Source organism: Carlito syrichta, unplaced genomic scaffold, assembly GCF_000164805.1.
Source record: "Carlito syrichta isolate Samal-C Ts95f unplaced genomic scaffold, Tarsius_syrichta-2.0.1 Scaffold304668, whole genome shotgun sequence".
NCBI lineage: Eukaryota > Metazoa > Chordata > Mammalia > Primates > Tarsiidae > Carlito > Carlito syrichta.
This window is the reverse complement of record NW_007248764.1, coordinates 124,849-144,258: the sequence shown is the minus strand read 5'-3', so window position 1 is coordinate 144,258 and position 19,410 is coordinate 124,849. Positions and strand designations below refer to the sequence as shown.

Here is a 19,410-nt window from a genome sequence, read left to right as displayed (position 1 = left end):
TAGTTGAGATGCGGAGAGGGACAGATGGGAAAACAGCAGGTCCCAGCTCTGCCAGGACCAGCGGTCCTCAGGCCGATCAGCCAGGCTGTGATGGGGTTAGACGGTGTTTGGGGATAGCTGGGCTGGCCATGCCCTCAGATCTGCGAAATGCCATCTCGTGTATTGTTGATAAATGCACTAGCAATGCAGTGATTTTCTAAGTCAGAAATTACGGAACACACTGTTCACTCATATACCAGCAATGACTGATTTTCAGCTTCAAGGTAAAAAAAATGAAATGTTTCCTTGGCAACCATCCCCTAATATGCTTAATCTATAACTGCTTGCCTCAAATCCAGGCAGAAGACTGTGTATGTTGGGCACGTACAGAAATGTATGCACGCCTGAGTTAAAAGTGAGAAACTACAACACTATTGCTTGCTTTGTAAAATAATCCTATTTGAGAAAAGAATTTTAAGTAGTTTTTCCCCACATTTTATCTCATGTTTGACGTGGTATTTCAAACCATGTTTCTCATGGTTCCCATGAGACATGAAGAAAAGATTCCTTTCCAGTTAATACCAATTAGAAAAACAATTAGTATTAGTCATTCCTCAGAATCAGCCATTGCTATGGTGTAAGTTTTTGCACCTGGTTGTTGGTCTGACTTGTAGCAGGGTCACCTTCCAACAAAACTTGTTTCAATCATTAGGTTCCCACAGAGTGGCACTCAGGTCTGGCTGTGACTCTAATTCTTAGTCCCTTTTGCAGAGGAAAAAGCCATTTCCAGGTATCAGTGAGGCATCTGAGAGGATTTCACTCCCTAGACCCCATGGTACAATTTTGGAGAATGTGGCATGCTGGACACACATGGCCTAGGGTCTGACCACAATCTGGGGAGGCCCACGTCTCACTCTTGGCCTTTGCTCTGTCCTCAGTCATTGGCACCAACCTTCTGTTGATGTTGTACCACGGACTCTGTACAAATGTCAACCCGGAGTGCCTTTATCATCTAATAAATATTCAAACATATTTCTTGTTAATGAAAATAGAAACTCATGCAAACTCCGGCTTTTAAAGTTTATGTCATAATCATTTTTAAAGTTTATGTCATAATAGTCAGGTGCATTTAGCTCATTTAATCTTCACAGCAATTTTAAACAACAGTACTATCACTAACTCCAATTTAAGGAGAGGAAACCAAGGCTGAGGAGGCCAAGTAAATGCCCAATGTCACTGAGGACATGGGGGACAGGGCTTGACCTCCAGCGGTGCAACTGTACTGTCTTCCTATTATCGCTCAGACACACATTTATTCCAGAAACTTTGAACAGGTTTTGTAAAATAACACTGACATCAGACCATGGCTAGAATCCAGTCCTTCACATCCTCTCCATCAGAGTGTCCAGTAACTTAATCCATTTACAATAAAACATCTACTTTCTAATCACTAAATCCCTACCGAATTGCATTCTTGTGTGGCTGATGCCTATGTTCTGAGGTGACTTTCAGACGACCTAGAAGTCTGAATTTTTCTAGTCCTTGGAATACAAATGCACGTAAGGTTGAAACCACCCACACACATGCACACACTGGAAGAGATCCACGTCCTCCCTAAAGTGATTAATACAAATGCCAGCACACAACTAAGGCAAACTATAGTCCCATTCATAGAAAATAAAATCCCTCAAAAATTTGTAAGTAATATTTTTTGAAACACCTCACTCATCTTAAAGCCCATGAAGGAGCTTAAGCAGAAGTGATCATAGATGAGACCATAGCATGATGCCCAGACTCTCCAGCTGTCTGAAAGGAGATCACTTTCTACCCTCAGATTAAACTCTGGTTTCTAGAAATCACCTTAACTAAATAATTCCTAAACAGATTAACCAAACCAAACATGCAGAAAAATCCAGCTGAAAGACAAAGCATTATATCAACATGAATACGCTATCATCAGAATCTTAGCAGCTATCAGCAGAGCCTTAAACATGTGACACAGCACAGAGAGTAAGTAACACATGGAGTCGAATCCAAGGAGCACTGATTCATGACTAGTTTCCTCTAATTGCAATGAAAAAAAAAGAGACTTATTCAATGTGTTAGACCTTCTAGCATTTTTCATTATGAATGGTTTTTTCAATTCAGATCAATAAAGTCTGTTTTTTACAAAACAGTAATGTGTATGGGTAATCACACCTTCCCCATCGGAAGTCCCTCTGGACACTACACGTTAGTCACAGATGCTGTTGTTTCTCACATATAGTGAAATGCCCAAGTTGATCAGTGGATATCTTCAGTGAGCTCCAAATACAAGAAAAAGACAAAATAAGACCTTACAATCACAATTCAACAGACAATTCAACCTAACTCAGGTTTCTGTAACAGGAAGTAGTATGCAAGACAAGGCAGGGAGAAAGAATTCATGACGCTGCCTGCCCCAGTTTTCACTCTCTGGGAGGGTCAGGAGCCTCCACCAGGAGGAGAAAACACACACAGGAGCAAATGTCATGGATGCGGAGGGGACAGTCAGTGCATACTACCCAGAGGGGAGGGAGGACGAACTCCTTAGAGGCAGCCGTCCTGAGCCAGTGAGGACACATAGGCCTTCCACGGTCATGAGAAAGCAGCAATGGTGGCATGGGCAAGGGTCCTGAGGCAGGGGCTGAGGTGGGGCACAAGGGAGACAGAGAATGGAGGAGGAATGATAAAGACCGAGGTTGCTAGCATAATACCCCACCATCACTTAAAGAAAAACTAGTATCTAAAGACAAAAATGTGAGGGGGGTGTCATTTCCTAAAATCAAATTCCAAACTCCACATCTGTGCATCTAATCTCCTTGCAAATAAGCAATGGGAACTAGAATGGCAGGCATTAAACTGTAAGTATTTAAGCAAAAATTAATGTGCATGTCTTGCTCTTGTTTGGAGGGAAACAGAGATCTCAAGCAGCACATAGTGGTAGGCCACAGCCATGAGATGCCATCACACGACGCTGGTGCATCATAAACAGAAACCATATTCATGGTGACTGGAGTTCCTGCTCTGCTCCTCACCCACCTCAGAGTTACACGTGTGTGCAATGTGTCATCCACAGGAGGCTGGCGTGGAGGTGGTGGGGTGGCTGGTCCCACCCTGTGGGGTGAGGGCAAGAAGGGCCATGCATGGTAGGCTACACATCCCTAGGTTCCAGCTAAAAGTATCTTGAATTCCTGACGGGTGTTGTTTATGGGCAATGCCCCAGAGCATACCCCCCACCACAAACAAATTTGATGGCATATTCACAGCCAGGGCACTAAGTCCTGGCCAGGACACGTGTCACCTGGTACCTGGAGCCACTGTGCATTCATTATATCATGCAGGGCTGACCCAGAAGAATCGATGAAAATGGGAGCAGAAGCCAGCCGCCTCATTCTGGGCATGAGCCCCAGGTTCAGATGACAGGGCATGGAGTCATTCATTTGTCCTGGGCTCTGGTCTGGTCGCTGCTGCCATGTGGCACCGCCACCCCCACTGGCTAATCCAGTTAGTCCCTTCCAGGGATGCAGAGGGCATGGAGTCCCCTGAGGAGCTACATCTGGCTGGTGTGCACCTGGCCACCCCATGCATACCTGACCATGATCACGCTGTTGTTCATCAGGACCCCTGGAAGGAGTTGGCAGGGGCCTTACCCTCCCTCCCCAGACCATGGCATCTGGGCAAACTCATGTGGCCAGTGACTTGCCTGGCTGCCCTTCTAGTGCACCCAGAAGGACCTACCTTGGCGGATGAAGGTCTGGCTGGTGTCCAGCAGGATGTCACAGCCCTCCACGATCATCCGCTCAATGGCCAGGTTCTTCCTGATGTTCTCAGTGTCACTGACTTCATCATGCATCACCCTGTGGACACACACGAAGGTCAGAGCCCTCCCTGCCCCCAGGAGAAGGGAGAGCACTGTCAGAGAAGCCTGGCTCTGAGCTGCACAGAGCCAACTGGGGAGTGAGGGAGGTACACTGAAGCCCAGGCAAGGCCAGCATGCAGGGACTCCATGGGAAAGTGGTCAGTGACTCAGGACCCCCACCAAGGCTTGCTTTGAAATGCAGCAGGATGCTGGGTTTGGAGGCTCAGCCTGTAATCCCAGCACTTTGGGAGGCCAAGGCGAGTGGATTGCCTGAGCCCACAGGTTTGAGACCAGTCCAGGCAATTTGGCGAGACCTCATCTCTACAATAAATAAAGAATTAGCCGGGCATGATAGTGCACACCTGTAGTTCCAGCTACTTGGAAGGCTGAGGTGGAAGGATCACCAGAGCCTAGGAAGTTGACACTGATGTGGCTGTGAGTGTGCCACTGCACTCCAGCCTGGGCGACAGAGTGAGACTCCAACTCAAAAAAAAAAAGAAAAAGAAAGAAATGCAGCAGAAATGCAGCCTGTTGCCCTGTGAACAGCTCCCCTCATGGACGTTAGGGTGCCAATCCTTGTGGGCAGACCAAACCAGGAAACTTTGCTCCATCTATCTCATGTAAACTACAGGAACACAGATGTAAGTTAGTACTCATAACAAGGAGACATCACCAAGAAATGCAAACCTACGTTTTTTAGCTCTAATCAAATATGGATAAAATGCAACTGAGAGTCACTTTTTAAAAATGAGATCTTGCTATGTTTCCCAGGCTGGTCTCCAACTCCTGGGCTCAAGCAATCCTCCTACCTTAGCCTCTTGAGTAGCTGAGACAACAGGAGTGCAACACCACATATGACTATCATTTTTTTATTATGCTGAAAGAAATGCCAACACTCCCAAAGTTAAACCAAAACACCTCATCTTAGTATATAAACTCACACGCTGTCAGAACATTTTCAAAGGTATATGTTTTTCTTGGTTAAAATTAACATGAACGATGACACAATGTCATTTAATGAGCAGGTGTTTAACTTCTCAGGTGATCTGAGAAGCTGGACTTGTGTTTTGTTTCCTGTCCCTCAGAACACATGAGAGACTACCGGCCACATCCCCATCCCCAGCCATGCACATCTCCTGGTACCTGGACAGCTCCTCCAGCTTGGATTTGGCGAACTCCAGACTCTTCCTCTCCACGTGCTCATGGGGCGTATGAGCCAGGAGCTCGTGCAGCGTGATGATATACCTGGGGATCTGGACCCAAGAGGCCAGCATGAGTGGAGGCTGGGCAGGCATCCTCTATAGCCACCGTCACTAAGAAGCATTGCTACACTCATGGTTTTGACAGTTTAACAAATATTTTAAAGAAATACATAAGAAATGAACTATGCTAAACTTCACCAAGAGCACATGACAAGGTGGAAGCAGATGAAGTATTAGGTACACAGAAACAATTGTTTAGGTTTTTTACACAATGACACTTCCTTGAACCATGGTGTTTAGTAAGGAAACAGACACAGCTATCAAGTCATGTGAGTCTGTGTTTTAGGCATATGACTGGGGACTCAAAAAAACTCAGAGTTTATTTATTAAAAATTGTGTAATTATTCTTACATGTTTAAATTTCAATCATCTTCAAAGTACTCTCTGTTGCAATACACCTACCAAGACATTTTCCACTGCCCAAAATAGTTTCTGAACTTGTCAATTTTGATGTCTTTTAGTGCTTCTGCCTTTTTTTGTTTCGCCTCTTCTACTCAGCAACATTTTTCCCTTCGAAAACTTTTTTCATCTAGGAAACACTAAAAAGTAGCTCAGGCTAAAATGGGTGAACAAGGAGGGTAGGGCCCAGGGATCATGCTGTTTTTGGCCCAAAACTGCTGAATACTGTGTGGTGTGGGCAAGTGTGCTAATAAATCACCCAGCCTGAAATGGGCAAACACGTTGAAAGAATCTCCAGAGGAAAAATTCACTGAAGCTGGACACAGAGCCTTAACAACACTAGCTGATACACTGATGCCAATGGGTTCCTAGAACACTTACCTGGAGGGGAAGCCCAGACTACAAAAGACCCACCCTCCAAAAATTAATTCCTGTTTTTTAGGAGGTCTCCCTCATATTTGCTCATTTGCAAAACATCCTACCTTTCACTTGTCCTACTGCACCATCCTCCTAAAGAACTAAAACTCAGAAAAGAAGCCTCATCCATCCTGACCTCTCTCTGCTCCCACTTCATCTTCACGGCCCCTGTGCAGTGAAAGCCTTGTGTAATTGGATCATTTGCTGGTTATTTTATTTATGAACAGACTGTCCATTTGAATTGCACCAAACTCAATAAGGTTTAACAGGATACAGCAGAGCAGAGGTTTGTAGGAAGGGGGCTGTGGACTTCCCTCCGCACCAGCACCAGTATGGTGGCTGCCACTGAGGCACAGAGCCAGCACCCAGGTGTGCACGGGTCCACCCTCCAGAGTACAGGGACAGCTACCCCATTCTCCGGATGGGGAACAGGGAGGGAAGAAGCCCCAAGGTGGCCCCCAGGAGCTGCAGGGAGGTGAGGAGCCTGGCTCCAACCATGCACCAGCCACCTTACCAGGGTGCCCACCGGAGACTCTTCTTTGGGGATGGGTCTCCCTCAGTCCCTGAAAGGAGCTGAGTCAAGCAGCTACCAGGTCACGTTCCTACCATCCTGTCCTGGGGCCCCAGCTATGGGTCTACAGTTGCTCACACAGGTAGTGCTTGTGTGAGACTGGCTCTCCATGTGTTCAGAGAGCCCATATATCCTGAGAGCCCATGGGTCCTGTGAGCCTACGTGTGTGCAGACGGTAGCCTCATGGCACAGATGGCACCATGGCCTATCCTCTGGGTAGCATCCTAGAGAATGGCACCAATCAAGGTTTTGAGAAGCACAGGCAGATCTGTAGTCATGGGAATGGGATACAGGAGACCCTCCTATGTAGCATAGATAAAGGGGGTGTTCCACCTCTTCATCCCATGAACCTCTTACTGAGGCTGCCCTCAGGACTGGCCCACCTGGAGGCTCCTGAGACACATGTGCTTTCCAGTATCCCTTTTGCTACACAGTCTCATGACCAGCAAGTTTGCCTTTTAGTTAGCAGTTCTGCGAGAACACTGAGACTGTTGATAGCCATACACAAAATGGTGCAGAGCAGTGGGGGCAGGTGAGGGAAAACCAACCACTTATAATGCCCTGAACCCACACCACAGGGTCTCTAGTCAGGAGCTCCGTGACCTTTTCTCACCCCCTATATCTACTCCAAAGTGTTCTCTGGCAAGATTCTGCACAGAGATTTGAACTCTGTCTCTGGCCCTTCCCATTTCCTGGTGGAGAAACAAGCCAGCACTGAAACTGTGCAGCTCAGGTCTAAAGGTTCTGCGGAGAAGGGGAAGCTCCCAAGAGGTCATCAAGACCTGCCAGAGCTGACTGTTCATTTGTCCCAAATCCAAGCATCACGGGAAATGTCTGATGGATCACAATCCTGCTTTCAGCTGTGGAGCTAATGCTGGTCACTGCATAGACACTGATTCGCTTGCTCTGCAGTCGTAGCAAGCAAGGGGTTGGAGAGGCAAGTAGCCACTTTTGGAGAACACTGGGCAGTGCCATCTTGCAGGAGCAGACTCTGCAGCCAGCTCACCAACAACCTTCAGCACACACAGTCAGATAAACACACGGCAGCCAAAGCCCTTTGAGCCATCCCAGCCAAGCCACTGACTTTGATAAGCAATAATCATGTCAGTGACCACATTATTTTCCATAATACACTTCTTGGCAGGACTTGGGTCCACTGGTCTGATTGCCCAATTGGGGATAATTGTACTGCCTCATCCAAATCCTGCGATGCCTCCGTGTGTCCATAGTCCAACACATCTCAGGAATGGCAGCAACCAACTGGCTCCACAAAGGGCCTGGAAGGGGAAAGATGCAGCCAGCTTCTGCACATACAGGCTGGAGAGCCTGGGAGGGGAAGAACATGCCACTTTCTGCACACAGAGATCGGGGGACTCAGAAGAGGAAGGACACAGTTACCTTCTGCACACACCGACTGGAAACTTCCAGTGGCCTCTTCTCCTTCCTCTACCCATGTTGAGGCTCAAGAAAAGATCCAGGATCCCTTGGCGGTATGAACAAGGGTCACCTCTTCCCTTGCTGCCTTCTGGCAAAACGTGTCCAACCCCTGCTTTGCCTAGGCATCCAGCCCTCCATAGGAACAAGGAAGCCATAAGAAGTACCTCTGCCCCTGCTAGGTGGCAGAGAAGCAGACACACCCGGCCTTGGAGGGACAAACATCTCACAATGGCTCCACCACATGGATGAAAGGACCACACAGAGACAAGGACAGAATGAGCTCCATAAGAGGATGCCTCCAGCTTCTAGAAGAGCAAGGGCCCCAAGTGTGTCATTCGGTAACTCCAGAGAGAAAAAGGAGGATAAACGCCAAAAGGGGAGACAGAACAGAAACACCAAGCCACATGAAGCTGTGAAAGACAAAGACATCAGGCCATGTGAGGTTGTGGAGGACAGAGAAACCAGGCAGTGTGAGGCCACAAAGGACAAAGACACCGAGGCCATGTGAGGCCACGAGAGACAGAGATACCAGGCCATGTGAGATCACAGGAGACAGAGACACCAGGACGCAAGAGGCCACAAGGGACAACAAAGAGACCCTGGGCCATGTGGGGCCATGGGGGACAGGGTAAGGCCACAAGGGACAGAGGAGAAACACCAGGCAGCATGAGGCCATGGGGGACAGAAAAGAGACACCAGCTATGTGAGGCCACAGGGGACAGAAGCACCAAGCCATGTGAGCTCATAGCAGTTTCCAGTGTCCTCAACTAACACCAAGCTTGCAACACCACATGGCTAACTAATCCAACACATCAGAGCCCATCTAGGCATGGACCCAGGAGGCCAGGTGGGACTTGTGCCCTGTCTCAGTTCAGTCACACCAAACACTCTCCTTGCAACACCACAAGGCTCAATTCAAAGACTGAGGAAGGGAGGCTTCAGGCCACTATTCCCCATGCTATGACTGAGGGTAAGTGAGATACCAGCTCTCCTGAAGACAACCCTCCGATGTTTCTTTTTTGGACATTATGAGAATTTCTTGGGGTCATTCAAAAGGCTTTGTCAGGACTGTGGGCATGACTCTGGGGGGGGGGTTGGAGGCTATGGAGGAGTTCCTTTGTTTTTAAGAAATCCAGAGACCCTTGAAGACCCTGCCTCCATTTGCACTTGAACACTGTATCACAGTGCAAATGTGACTCTGTCATCTTAAGAGACTCACACCAAGAGGGGATTCACACCAAGAAGGGACTGAGTCACACAGAGAACAATACCAGTGGCTGTCAGAGGGAGCTGGATCCTTACTGGACATCCAAGAGTCCTTCACAACTTTTCCCTTGGATACCCATCTGACTTGGGGTCACTGAACAGATTCAGTTTGGGGTGTTGACTCATTACCTAGAGATAAGTGCCAAAAATTCAAATAGAATCTTGGAGGAATATTGCAGTACATAAAATGTGTTTCACTGTAAATAAAATCTTAAATCCCAATGATGTGTATAGTTAAAAAAAAAAAGGTTGAAATTTTTCTTGTGAAATCTTTTTCCTCAGAGAGGCCAAAAGTTCAAACAATTTAGTTCCATGAAAAAGAAAACAATAACATTATAAAGTTTCTCCATACTTAAGTGTTTTTTAATGCATTTTTTGTTTTTAAAAATTTTACTACACTTTAATGGGGATGTCCAGGATTTGGAGCAGGACTGGAAGCTTCAAGACAAATGACAACCACAGCCACATTGCTCTCTGGGGCTGCAAGTGGCTGCCAGGGCAGAGCCACCTGTCCCCAGAGACACGGTGCCCCACAGTAACATCAGATGTGACCCGTTCACAGGACGACCTGGGCCTGGCCACAGCCTGCACATTCCACAAGGGAACACTCCCTGCCTTTCCAAAAGAAAAGGAGATTCTGTTTACATCTGGCCTCATGGTCTCCCCGAGCTCTGAGACAGAGCCCCAGGCACAGGACAGAATGCCAGCGAGCATAAGAGCAAGTGTTGGGCAAGGTTCTGCTCCACGTCCCAATAGTCCCTGTGAACAGCGGGGGGGTCTCCCTTGTCCTTCGGAGTCCAGCTAGACACATAAGAGCCCAGCAGGCCACAGCACAGTGGAAAGCAGACTTTCCGCCCCATCCCGCCAGGAAGCTTTCACGTAGCCAGCATACCAGGGCATCAGCACAAGCCCCACTTCTGTCACCAGATCATATTTTCAGCATGCTGAGAAGGCTCCTTGAGCACTGTGTGGAACCCTTCTGTAGAGAGAAAGCTGTGCTGCATTTCACAACGTCCTGCCGGCATTATTGGCTTCAAAGTGCCCAGGTACCTTAGGCAGGTCACACAGAAGGAGAGTGTTCAGTGTGACTGGACTGAGACAGGGCACAAGTCCCATCTGGCCTCCTGGGTCCATGCCCCAAGCAGGCAGCGTCCTCACCTGGAACATGGGGTAGGTGAGGAAGGTCTCCAGCATGCGGCCCTCGCAGGCTGGGTTGGCCTCGTATTGTTTGAGCAACTTATCGAAGTCCCGATTCTGCTTGCAGTTGGCCAGCACCTGCAGGCTGTACTGGTGGTTGCGCACAAACTCCTGGTAGATGTTCAGCATGGGCAGCAGGATGTCAAACAGGTCAGCTGCAAGACAAAGAGGACATTGGTATTTCTGGTGTTGGGGTTCTTTCTACGCAGCAGGAAACGCAGCGAGGGTGCAAGCACCAGGGTCACATGGACTAGACGGATCCCCAGGCCTACATGATGACCCGGTAGGATGTGCCTGGGAGGAATGCAACTCCAGCTCAGAGGCCATGACGGGCCAGGGTTGCCAGCACCAGGGTCACACAAGCTGGGTAAGTTCCAAGGCCTGAGTGACACCTGGGAGGGTGTCTAGGCCGAACGTGACTCCAGCCCAGGAACCGGGATAGGCCGGGGCAGCCAGCACCAGGGTCACATGGGCTGGGGAGAGTCCACGGCCTGAGTGACACTTGGTAGAATGAATCTGGGAGGAACACAACTCCAGCCCAGGAGCTGTGACAGGCTGGGGCTGCCAGCATGAGGGTCACATAGGCTGGGGCAAGTCTGAAGCCTGAGTGACACCTAGTAGGATGTACTCCGGCAGAATGCGACTGTAGCCCAGGAACCATGATGGGGAGAGGGCATAAGGGCACCTATTGAGGCAGGCCCCAAGGACCTAAAGGGTGGGGATACCTTCCCAGGGGCTCAAGACGCTCACCTGTCAACAGGGAAGTTCAATCAGCTTAGGTTGAAAATGGGGAAGTTGTTTTCTCCAATTGTAGACATTCCAAGAGAATATCTGACATCTTTAAGGAATATACTTACCTAAAATTAAAGTGGGCCAGTTTGCTATCCTTGCTTTCAGTCCTTGATGAAATATTTCATGAAGAAACATGATCGTTTCACTATAAAAAAAGAGAGAGACAGCATTGAGTCATTGTAAAGTGTCTGTTTTGTTAAAAAGAAAATCCATGAGCCCATCAAGCGCTAACACGTATGTGGTCTCTGTGTCCCGTAGGCCCCCAACTCCACCACAACACAGATGGTTCCAGCTACCACCAAGCAACTATGACAACCTCAAAAAACTCCAAGACAAATCTCAGACACTAGGGACAAAAAGCACCAGATCTTGGTCACACAGCCCTCTTTATCAATTTCTAAGTGACCTTTCTCCTGTTAGGAGGTGGCACTTCAATTGCTGATCAGAAAATTAACCTTCTGATCCTTTTTCTTTTCATGTTTGATTCTAAATAACTCAGGGAAAAAGCTCTCTTTCACTAAAATAAGTTTTGATCAAAGAGATGAGGTGAAATATCCTGCTAAAAATGCTGTCAGAACTCTACTCTAACTGCTGCTCAGACACCAAAGATAAACATACAAGACTCTTCTGAAAAATGCAAGGCCTACACAGGGACACTAAAATAAAGAAGACACAGATTAGGTACCTAAGGGCCAAGAAGATGGTGACCAAAGTCAAAACACCCTTCCCTTTCCCCTCACTGGCATTAACCTCCTGCAGTGGCCTTCAAAGTCTTTTCTGAATGAAAATATTGATACCATTGAATGCAGAACTGTTCATTTTAGTGAGATACTTGGGCCCACTAGACACCAAATTCTATGACAACAGACAACAAGAAGTCCTCACCGTTGTAAATGGTCCAGGAAATAAAACAGAACCTGCTTGTAAGGTTGGATTCGCTTTTCTTTTATAGAAATGTCAACCGAGTGGTGTCTGTTGTTCACAAATTCAGTCAGTTCTTGTTTGGAAGGCATCATAGTCACTTAAGCTGAGCTCCATTCTGCCTCTCAGTGGGGAGAAGGAGCTGAAGCGACACTGCCAGGCTCTTCACAGTGTTCTGGATATAAAGTAAGTCCCACCCATGGGTGCCCTGACAGGACATGGGCGGTGGGAGAGACCACCTTCCTGTGACTGAATTGTGGAGGTGGTGCTCCAGGGCATCTGCAGTCCCAGCTTCAGGACTCTGGTGTCCGGGAGCCGGTAGCAGGAGCCCAAGAGTGGCCATGGTACAGTGGCCATGGCAGCGGTGTCCCAACCTCTGGGCTACATCTCAGGGGCTAGTTCTTCACCTCAGCAGTCCAGGGCAGCTTCTGGACCCGTCTCCTCTGACCCTTCCAACAGATCCTGCAAGCTGTGCTCCAACTCCCACCACCTCCTGGTCCTTCTGTTCACAGCTGTGAGAGCCCGGACCCCAAAAGCCCATCCACAACAGAACCCAGACCAGCACATGCTCCCACCTCACGCTGTCCAGCCCCTCACCTGACCTCCCCTCTGTACACAGCCTCCTTTCCTCCCTTCACCTAGTCTCCCCTCTCTACATGACCTGCCCTCTCTACATGGTGACCTCGTCCTCATCCAAAGCTCCCCATCGTTCCTGCCTGCTCCCCTGTGGTCCCTTTCTACCTTCCTGACTTCTGCATGCTGGTCCTAGCTTCCCTTTTCTTCCCCATAGGTGCTCATACCTTCGACTTTCACCCAGAGCAGCAGACTTAAATACCACCCGTGTCCTCAAGATCCCAGGGGATTCCTCCAACACAGACCCTCCTCTCAGTTTCAGACAATACCCTGTCCCTGGCCACCCAACATCTCCCCTGGATGACTGACAGTGACTCTCAACCCACAGTTCAAGACAGAGATCTGTATCCTCCCCCTAACTGATTCCCCATCAGTCTCCACCATCCAGCAAACAGCAAGGTGTCCTTCCAGCTGCTCAGACCAAAACCTCTATAACCTTCTCTGGCTTTGCTTTGCTTTCTCCCAAACCATACATCAAACCCAGCAACAAAACCTCCTGGCTCTGACAGGAGGTACAACCGGAATCCAGTTACTTCAGTTGTCTCCTACTTGATTGTTGAAAAAGCACTGAGTTTTTTACACTGAGCCCTCGGTCTCTTCTCAACAGAGGAGCCAACTGGGTCTTTCAGCTCCACATCAGGGCATGCCACCTATCTGCTCAAACCCACAATGTTCCCCCAGCCCACCTAGAGAAAAGTCAACAATGCACAGTGCCTCTCCCGTGGACTCCCTGCCTCCTCCCTGGTCAACACTGTGCTTGACACAGAGCTGGGCAGGCCCTGGAACTGGCCATCAGGCTCCCTCGCATATCTGATCACAGGCAGCTCTGTCTACACCAAGTTAGACAGGCCCTGGAGCTGGTCCTCAGGCTCCCCCATATACCCAGTCACACGCAATTCTGTCTACACAGAGCTGGGCAGGCCCTGGAGCTGGCCATTGGGCTCCCTCACACGCCTGGTCACAGGTGGCTCCTGCTACCCAGGGTCAATCTCCCCAAGAAGCCACACAGCTTGCTTCCTCACCAACTCAAGTCTACTTGAATGTCAACTTATCTCTGAAGGTTTTCTGAAGACTGGCTATAGAAAAAAACCACAGTACCTTCACAGATGGCAATATCATGGAGTGATTTTTTTTTAAAACAGAATGTTCTTTAGGTGTCAACCTGGCAAGCTCTTCAGGATGTGCTGTTAGGTGAAAAAAATCAGCATTTGTCAAAGATTGTTGCCTCTTGGGTAAGGAGAGGCAATAAGACTCTATGCTCATCTCTGCTTAGATACAAATTGAGAAACACTGCAAGAATGAATAAGAAACTACTAAAAACATCATATCTAGAAAGTGGAGATGGGTGGACAGACACAGGCTAGTGCAGTTAGCAACTGTGCTATGCTGTTTTCATTATATTTTGAACCATGAATGCATTATCTGCTCAAAAACAAATACATGGCTAAAATGTCCAGTGAAACAACCAAGCACTCCTTCCCCACCCTTGTCCTTTCTCTATGGCACTAATCACCCCATGACAAGCTGTATATGTCACTGATTCACCACATGCTGTCTTCCTGCACTGAGACTCATGTTCACTCAGAAGCCCTCAGCACAGAGGACACCATCAACACTTATCAAGCAAACAAATTCGCCAGGGTCCCAGGCCCTGCCCTAGTTTTTTTCTTCCTAAAAAACTTCTGTACACCGCACACGTAGAGACCCACTCATCACTCCATTTTCTGTCTATGAGGGGGAGTGTCTTCCCCAGCTCACCCCCACCCCCAACAACGTGTGTCAAAGAGCAAAGAAAAATTGAGAAAACTAGATGCCCAGAGTCAAGATAAAGACACACACATTTGGGCTCACGAGGAAACACAAACAACAGTTCCCCCCTTCAGTATTATAAGCCTGCCCCCAGAGACGAGCCTATGGGACCCCTTCACAATGCCGTAAGAACTCTGAAAAAATGTCAACAGTTGTTAACAGACTCTGGTTCACACTGAGACAAACCTGTTGAGGAAGATGCTGCTGACATCATCATGGCTGATGGGGGGTTTCTTGGAACTGGCGGCCATGCGCAGAGGCCGCAGGAAGCCATTGACCAGCACGCAGAGCTGGTGCACATACTCTGCCTCGGCCTCCACCATGGCGAACACTATCTGGTTCCTCTTCCGCATGCTCTCAGCGTGTGGGGAGCAGATGTAGTCCTGCACAATGGTTTTCCACTTCCTCCTGCACAGCCAGCCACGCATGAAACTCTGCACCTGCAGGCCAGACACACAAGTCAGCAGGGACAGCACTCCTGGCTGTGTGAACGTGGCTGTGTGCACGTGTTCACTCGCCAGTACACTCCTGGTGTCACCCATGAAATGACAATGGCGGGCTTTTCCAGATAACAGAAAAATGATGTTTTTTATGAATAGCTTTCTTTCTCAGGTTCATATGTTTCTACCATAAGCTGAAGCTCTTCAGGCCTGTCTTAGGACTTCAGAATGCAGTATTACATATTTGGTTACCAACATTTCAAGAAATACATTGAAGATTTAGTCTTTAAACAATATAGAATTACCTGTTTTTAAAAAAATTTTTTAAATTGTGGCAAAAAGCATATAACATAGAATTTACCATCCTCACCACTGCTAAGTGTACAGCTCAGTTTTGGTTTTTATCTTGCAAAATCAAAACTCTGTACCCATTAAACAACTCCTTATCTACCCTTCTCTCAGCTCCTGGAACCACCAGTCTACTTCTGTTCTGTGAATCCAACTACTTTAGGTACTCATGAATGGAATCACAGAATATTTCTCCATTGTGACTAGGTTATTTTCCAAGGTCTAACATCCTCAAGTCCGTCCATGTTGTAGCCTGAGCAGGACTTCCTTCCTTTTCAAGGATGAACGCTATTCAATGGTACGCACACGCAACATTTTGCTCGTCCACTTATCTAGTTGCCTCTACCTCTTGGTCACTGTGAGTAGTACTGCTATGAACACGGGCATGCGGATATCTCTTGGGGACCCTGACTTCAGTTCTTTGAGGGAAGAAGCGGGACTGCTGGTTCACGTGGTAGTTCTGTTTCTAACTTTTGAGGAACTATCATACTATTTTACAAAGAGGCTATACCATGTTATACTCCTACCAACAGTGTCCAGGCCCTCCAGTTCCTCCACAGCCTGACCAATGCTTCCTATCCCCTGTTTTATAGGCAGTAGCTGTCCCATGGGGGTGAGGTGGCATCTCACTGTGGTTCTGACCTGCAAGTCAGGTGACTTGTGATTCTAGACATCTTTGTGTGTGCTTGTTGGCCATCATACCATCTTTGGTAAAAAAGTCTATTCAATCCTGTGCCCATTTTAAATCAAGTTAATTGATTTTTGTTGTTGCTGTTGTCTTGCTTTTTGTTTTGTTTGTAAGCTTAAAAAAATCCATGTTAGGCAGGGCTGGGTGGCTCAGTCTGTAATCCCAGCACTTTGGGAGGCCAAGGCGAGTGGAATGCCTGAGCCCACAGGTTTGAGACCAGTCTGGGCAACTTGGTGAGACCTCGTCTCTACAATAAATAAAAAATAGGTCTGGCATGGCAGCGCATGCCTATAGTTCTGGCTACTTGGAAGGCTGAGGCGGAAGTATTGCCGGAGCCCAGCTTGTAGACTGGGGTGGCTGTGAATATGCCACTGCATTCCAGCCTGGGTGACAGAGCAAGATTCCAATTAAAAAAAAATCTGTGTCAGATGTCAGTTTCTCCAATTGCTTACTTCTATAGATGAGTAAACTGAATTTGGTGGCAAGTCACGCAGCCACATGTCCCTCCACCAGCCTTCACTCACCATCAGGACTCTTCCCAGTCACATGACAACACACACTGACCATTTGGAATGGTGATTGTTTTGTAAAAAAAAACATGAAATATAATTAAAAATCAATTTTGTAGAAGACGTGATAGCCTCTAAAGCTGATCTGAATTCCCTAAGAATTATTAGAAAAGTAACAGGTAAGGCTGAGAAAATGCACTGGCTGTGTTTTAGTCAATCAACAAACATTTACTGGTCAGTCTGAGAAGGTGTGTTTTAGCAATCAGGAAACATTTACTGGCCATTGTTTAAACGCCCTGGTTAAAGGCTAGGCACTGAACAGTCAGGTATATACTATATCTTTAACTCAGAGTTTCTGCCAGTAACTATCTAGGTGACCTTGAACTTTGGTCCTCTGTTTTCTTATCTATAAAACAATTGATAAGCCAGGGCTCGGTGGCTCAATCTGTAATCCCGCGCCTTTGGGAGGCTGAGGTGAGTGGATTGCCTGAGTCCGCGGGTTCGAGACCCGCCTGGGTAGCAAGACCTCATCTCTATAATAAATAAAAAAAAATCAGCCGGGCGTGGTAGCGCATGCCTGTAATTCCGGCTACTTGGAAGGCTGAGGCAGAAGGATCGCCGGAGCCCAGCAGGTCGAGGTTGTGGTGGCTGGGAGTGGCCACTACACCGTAGTCTGGGCGACAGAGTGAGACTCCAACTCAAAAAAAAACAATTGATAGAGTTGGGCATGCATGTGCCTCTAGTCCCAGTTAATTGAGAGGCTGAGGCAGAAGGATCGCTTGAGCCAGGGAGTTCAAGTGAAGCCTGGGCAATATAGTAAGAACCTGTCTCAAAATAAAATGAAACAATTGACAGAAAAAAATCAAAATAAAACAAAAAATAAAACAAAATAAATCAAAATTTTCTCTAAATATAAAAATGTATATGATAATTAGAATGTGCTATATAATAATTAATTAGGATTTGCCACTTTAGATACGGCAGATTCCGCAACAAGGCAGGTTGCAGATTCACATACAATTGAAAGCATTAAATCATTGCCCAATCTTTTTTTAGTATCATTATTATTTGTTTAACATATCCTTGCATTTCTTATTTTTTCCACACTATTTCACCCACGTGTTCTAAATTATCATGAATTTAAACAGCTACCCTTCCTTTGCAATGCTTAAAATTCTCTTACTTGTCTCCCCAAGTTGTCACCATCATACCAATTTTCACACGGACGTTAAAGTTGCTGTACCTCAATAAAAAATTAACCATATTTTGCCAAAATTATGTAGGCAGATTATATGCATATTATTTGGAGCTTGTTAATAAAAAAATTCTCTGAATTACAACCAATTTTAAGTTTTGATCTCTTAAAGTTAAAATTATGTTGATATTTGCCAAGATCAGAATAGAAAAAATGATTCACTTGTGAACAGTCTTCCTACGCAGATGTTATTTTGATTTGGGACAGAAAGAACAATAAAGTTAATTTCAAAGCCTATTCAACAAGTTCAAAAACAGGATTAAAGATTATTTCTATTAAGAAGCAAGAGGGTAGAAAATATGAATAATACTTATTTCATCAGCATTCCTTCACTGAACAGTTGTATTTTTAAAATTCAACTGAATCGGATTTTGTGTTAATAACTCTTTCTGTTACTCAGGCAGAAGTTTCTGCAGAGTGGGCGCCAGGTCACTTATTTACCAATGGACCAGGCTCGGCCACAAGACTAAAAGTTGAGTCTTATTCATCTTTTTTTTTTTTATGTGCAATTGCACAACATGAAAGGAAAAGCAGTGACATTAACCATATTCTATTAAAAACTTTTAATTTCTCCTTTAACTACATTTAACTTTTAAATGAATGGTGCCATTTCACTTTTTTATTTATCGAAAGCTGAAAATGATCAATTTAGCCCTAAGGTTCATGTCTATTACCAATTCTGAGCAATATTTAAAGTTTTGTTACAGTGAGAGGGGAATCATTATTAGCATAGAAAAGCAGGAATCATAAAAATTAAGAAGAAATAAAGATCTGAGGGTGTGTATCCAGGGAATTTTCTTTAAATGAGAAGCTATTTGGATGCTTTGGATGGGAAGGATCCCAGGATGGAACCTGGATGGCACAAGTCAACGCTGGCTCCAGCTCTCACTGGGATCATGCAACTGTATGACAGGAAGCCAGAAAATGGACAGCCCCTCTGGCAGAGTGGAAGCTAAACAAGAAGCAGCCGTGACCCAGAGATTGGAGCGGATGTGCTGATTTGCTTAATCTTCTCACATGGCCACAAAAATCCTCCCTAAATAGCACTAGAGACTAAAGCTGAAAGAAATATTTTTGGAATGTAATTTTAAAAATACCCTCCCCACCCCCCCTTCCCGCCTTTGCCACTGCTCACATCCACGAGGGAGGGCAGGGCTGATGGAAGGGCACACACAGGCCTCTAGAGGAGCTCAGCGGCACTACGTTAACCCCCTGGAGCAAAGCACTGGCGTTCCAGTGCCCTTGTGTCCATCAGGTGTCCTCCTCGGAGAGGAGAAGGTCTCAGGTTGACTTCTCCAGTGTGGCCACATCTACATCACTCCAGAAGGCACATCTGGGAGCCAAGAACCCAAAAACACAGGCTGCTTCTAGCTCAGGGACGGGTGGTAAGTGTGTCTACCAGAATAGATACCGGCCACCATGCTCCTGCAGCCCTCGGGCCCTACCTTCTTAATCTTCTTGATGTCCGGATCCTCGTCTTCTTGGTTGCTTTGGTAAGGTCGCATTCGTTCTTTGGTTTTATTCAGAGCGATAATCTAGAACACAAAATTGGTCTATTTCGTGATTTGGGAAATGCTGGATTATAGCCGTAACACACAGGAGGCTCT

General features: G+C 46.8%; 1 protein-coding gene across 1 annotated transcript in view; it reads right to left on the bottom strand.

Moving 5' to 3' along the window:
* Positions 1-19,410, bottom strand: part of RASGRF2 (Ras protein specific guanine nucleotide releasing factor 2) — a gene marked incomplete at its 3' end in the record, with an annotated part of 110,412 nt that overhangs the window by 64,246 nt on the left and 26,756 nt on the right. The window contains exons 4-9 of the mRNA XM_008060606.1: positions 19,249-19,338; positions 14,750-15,003; positions 11,266-11,345; positions 10,370-10,563; positions 5,003-5,112; positions 3,739-3,857 (exon numbers count right to left, since the gene is read on the bottom strand). Coding sequence (XP_008058797.1) covers positions 3,739-3,857; positions 5,003-5,112; positions 10,370-10,563; positions 11,266-11,345; positions 14,750-15,003; positions 19,249-19,338 — 847 coding nt within the window. The remainder of the gene's footprint in view (positions 1-3,738; positions 3,858-5,002; positions 5,113-10,369; positions 10,564-11,265; positions 11,346-14,749; positions 15,004-19,248; positions 19,339-19,410) is intronic.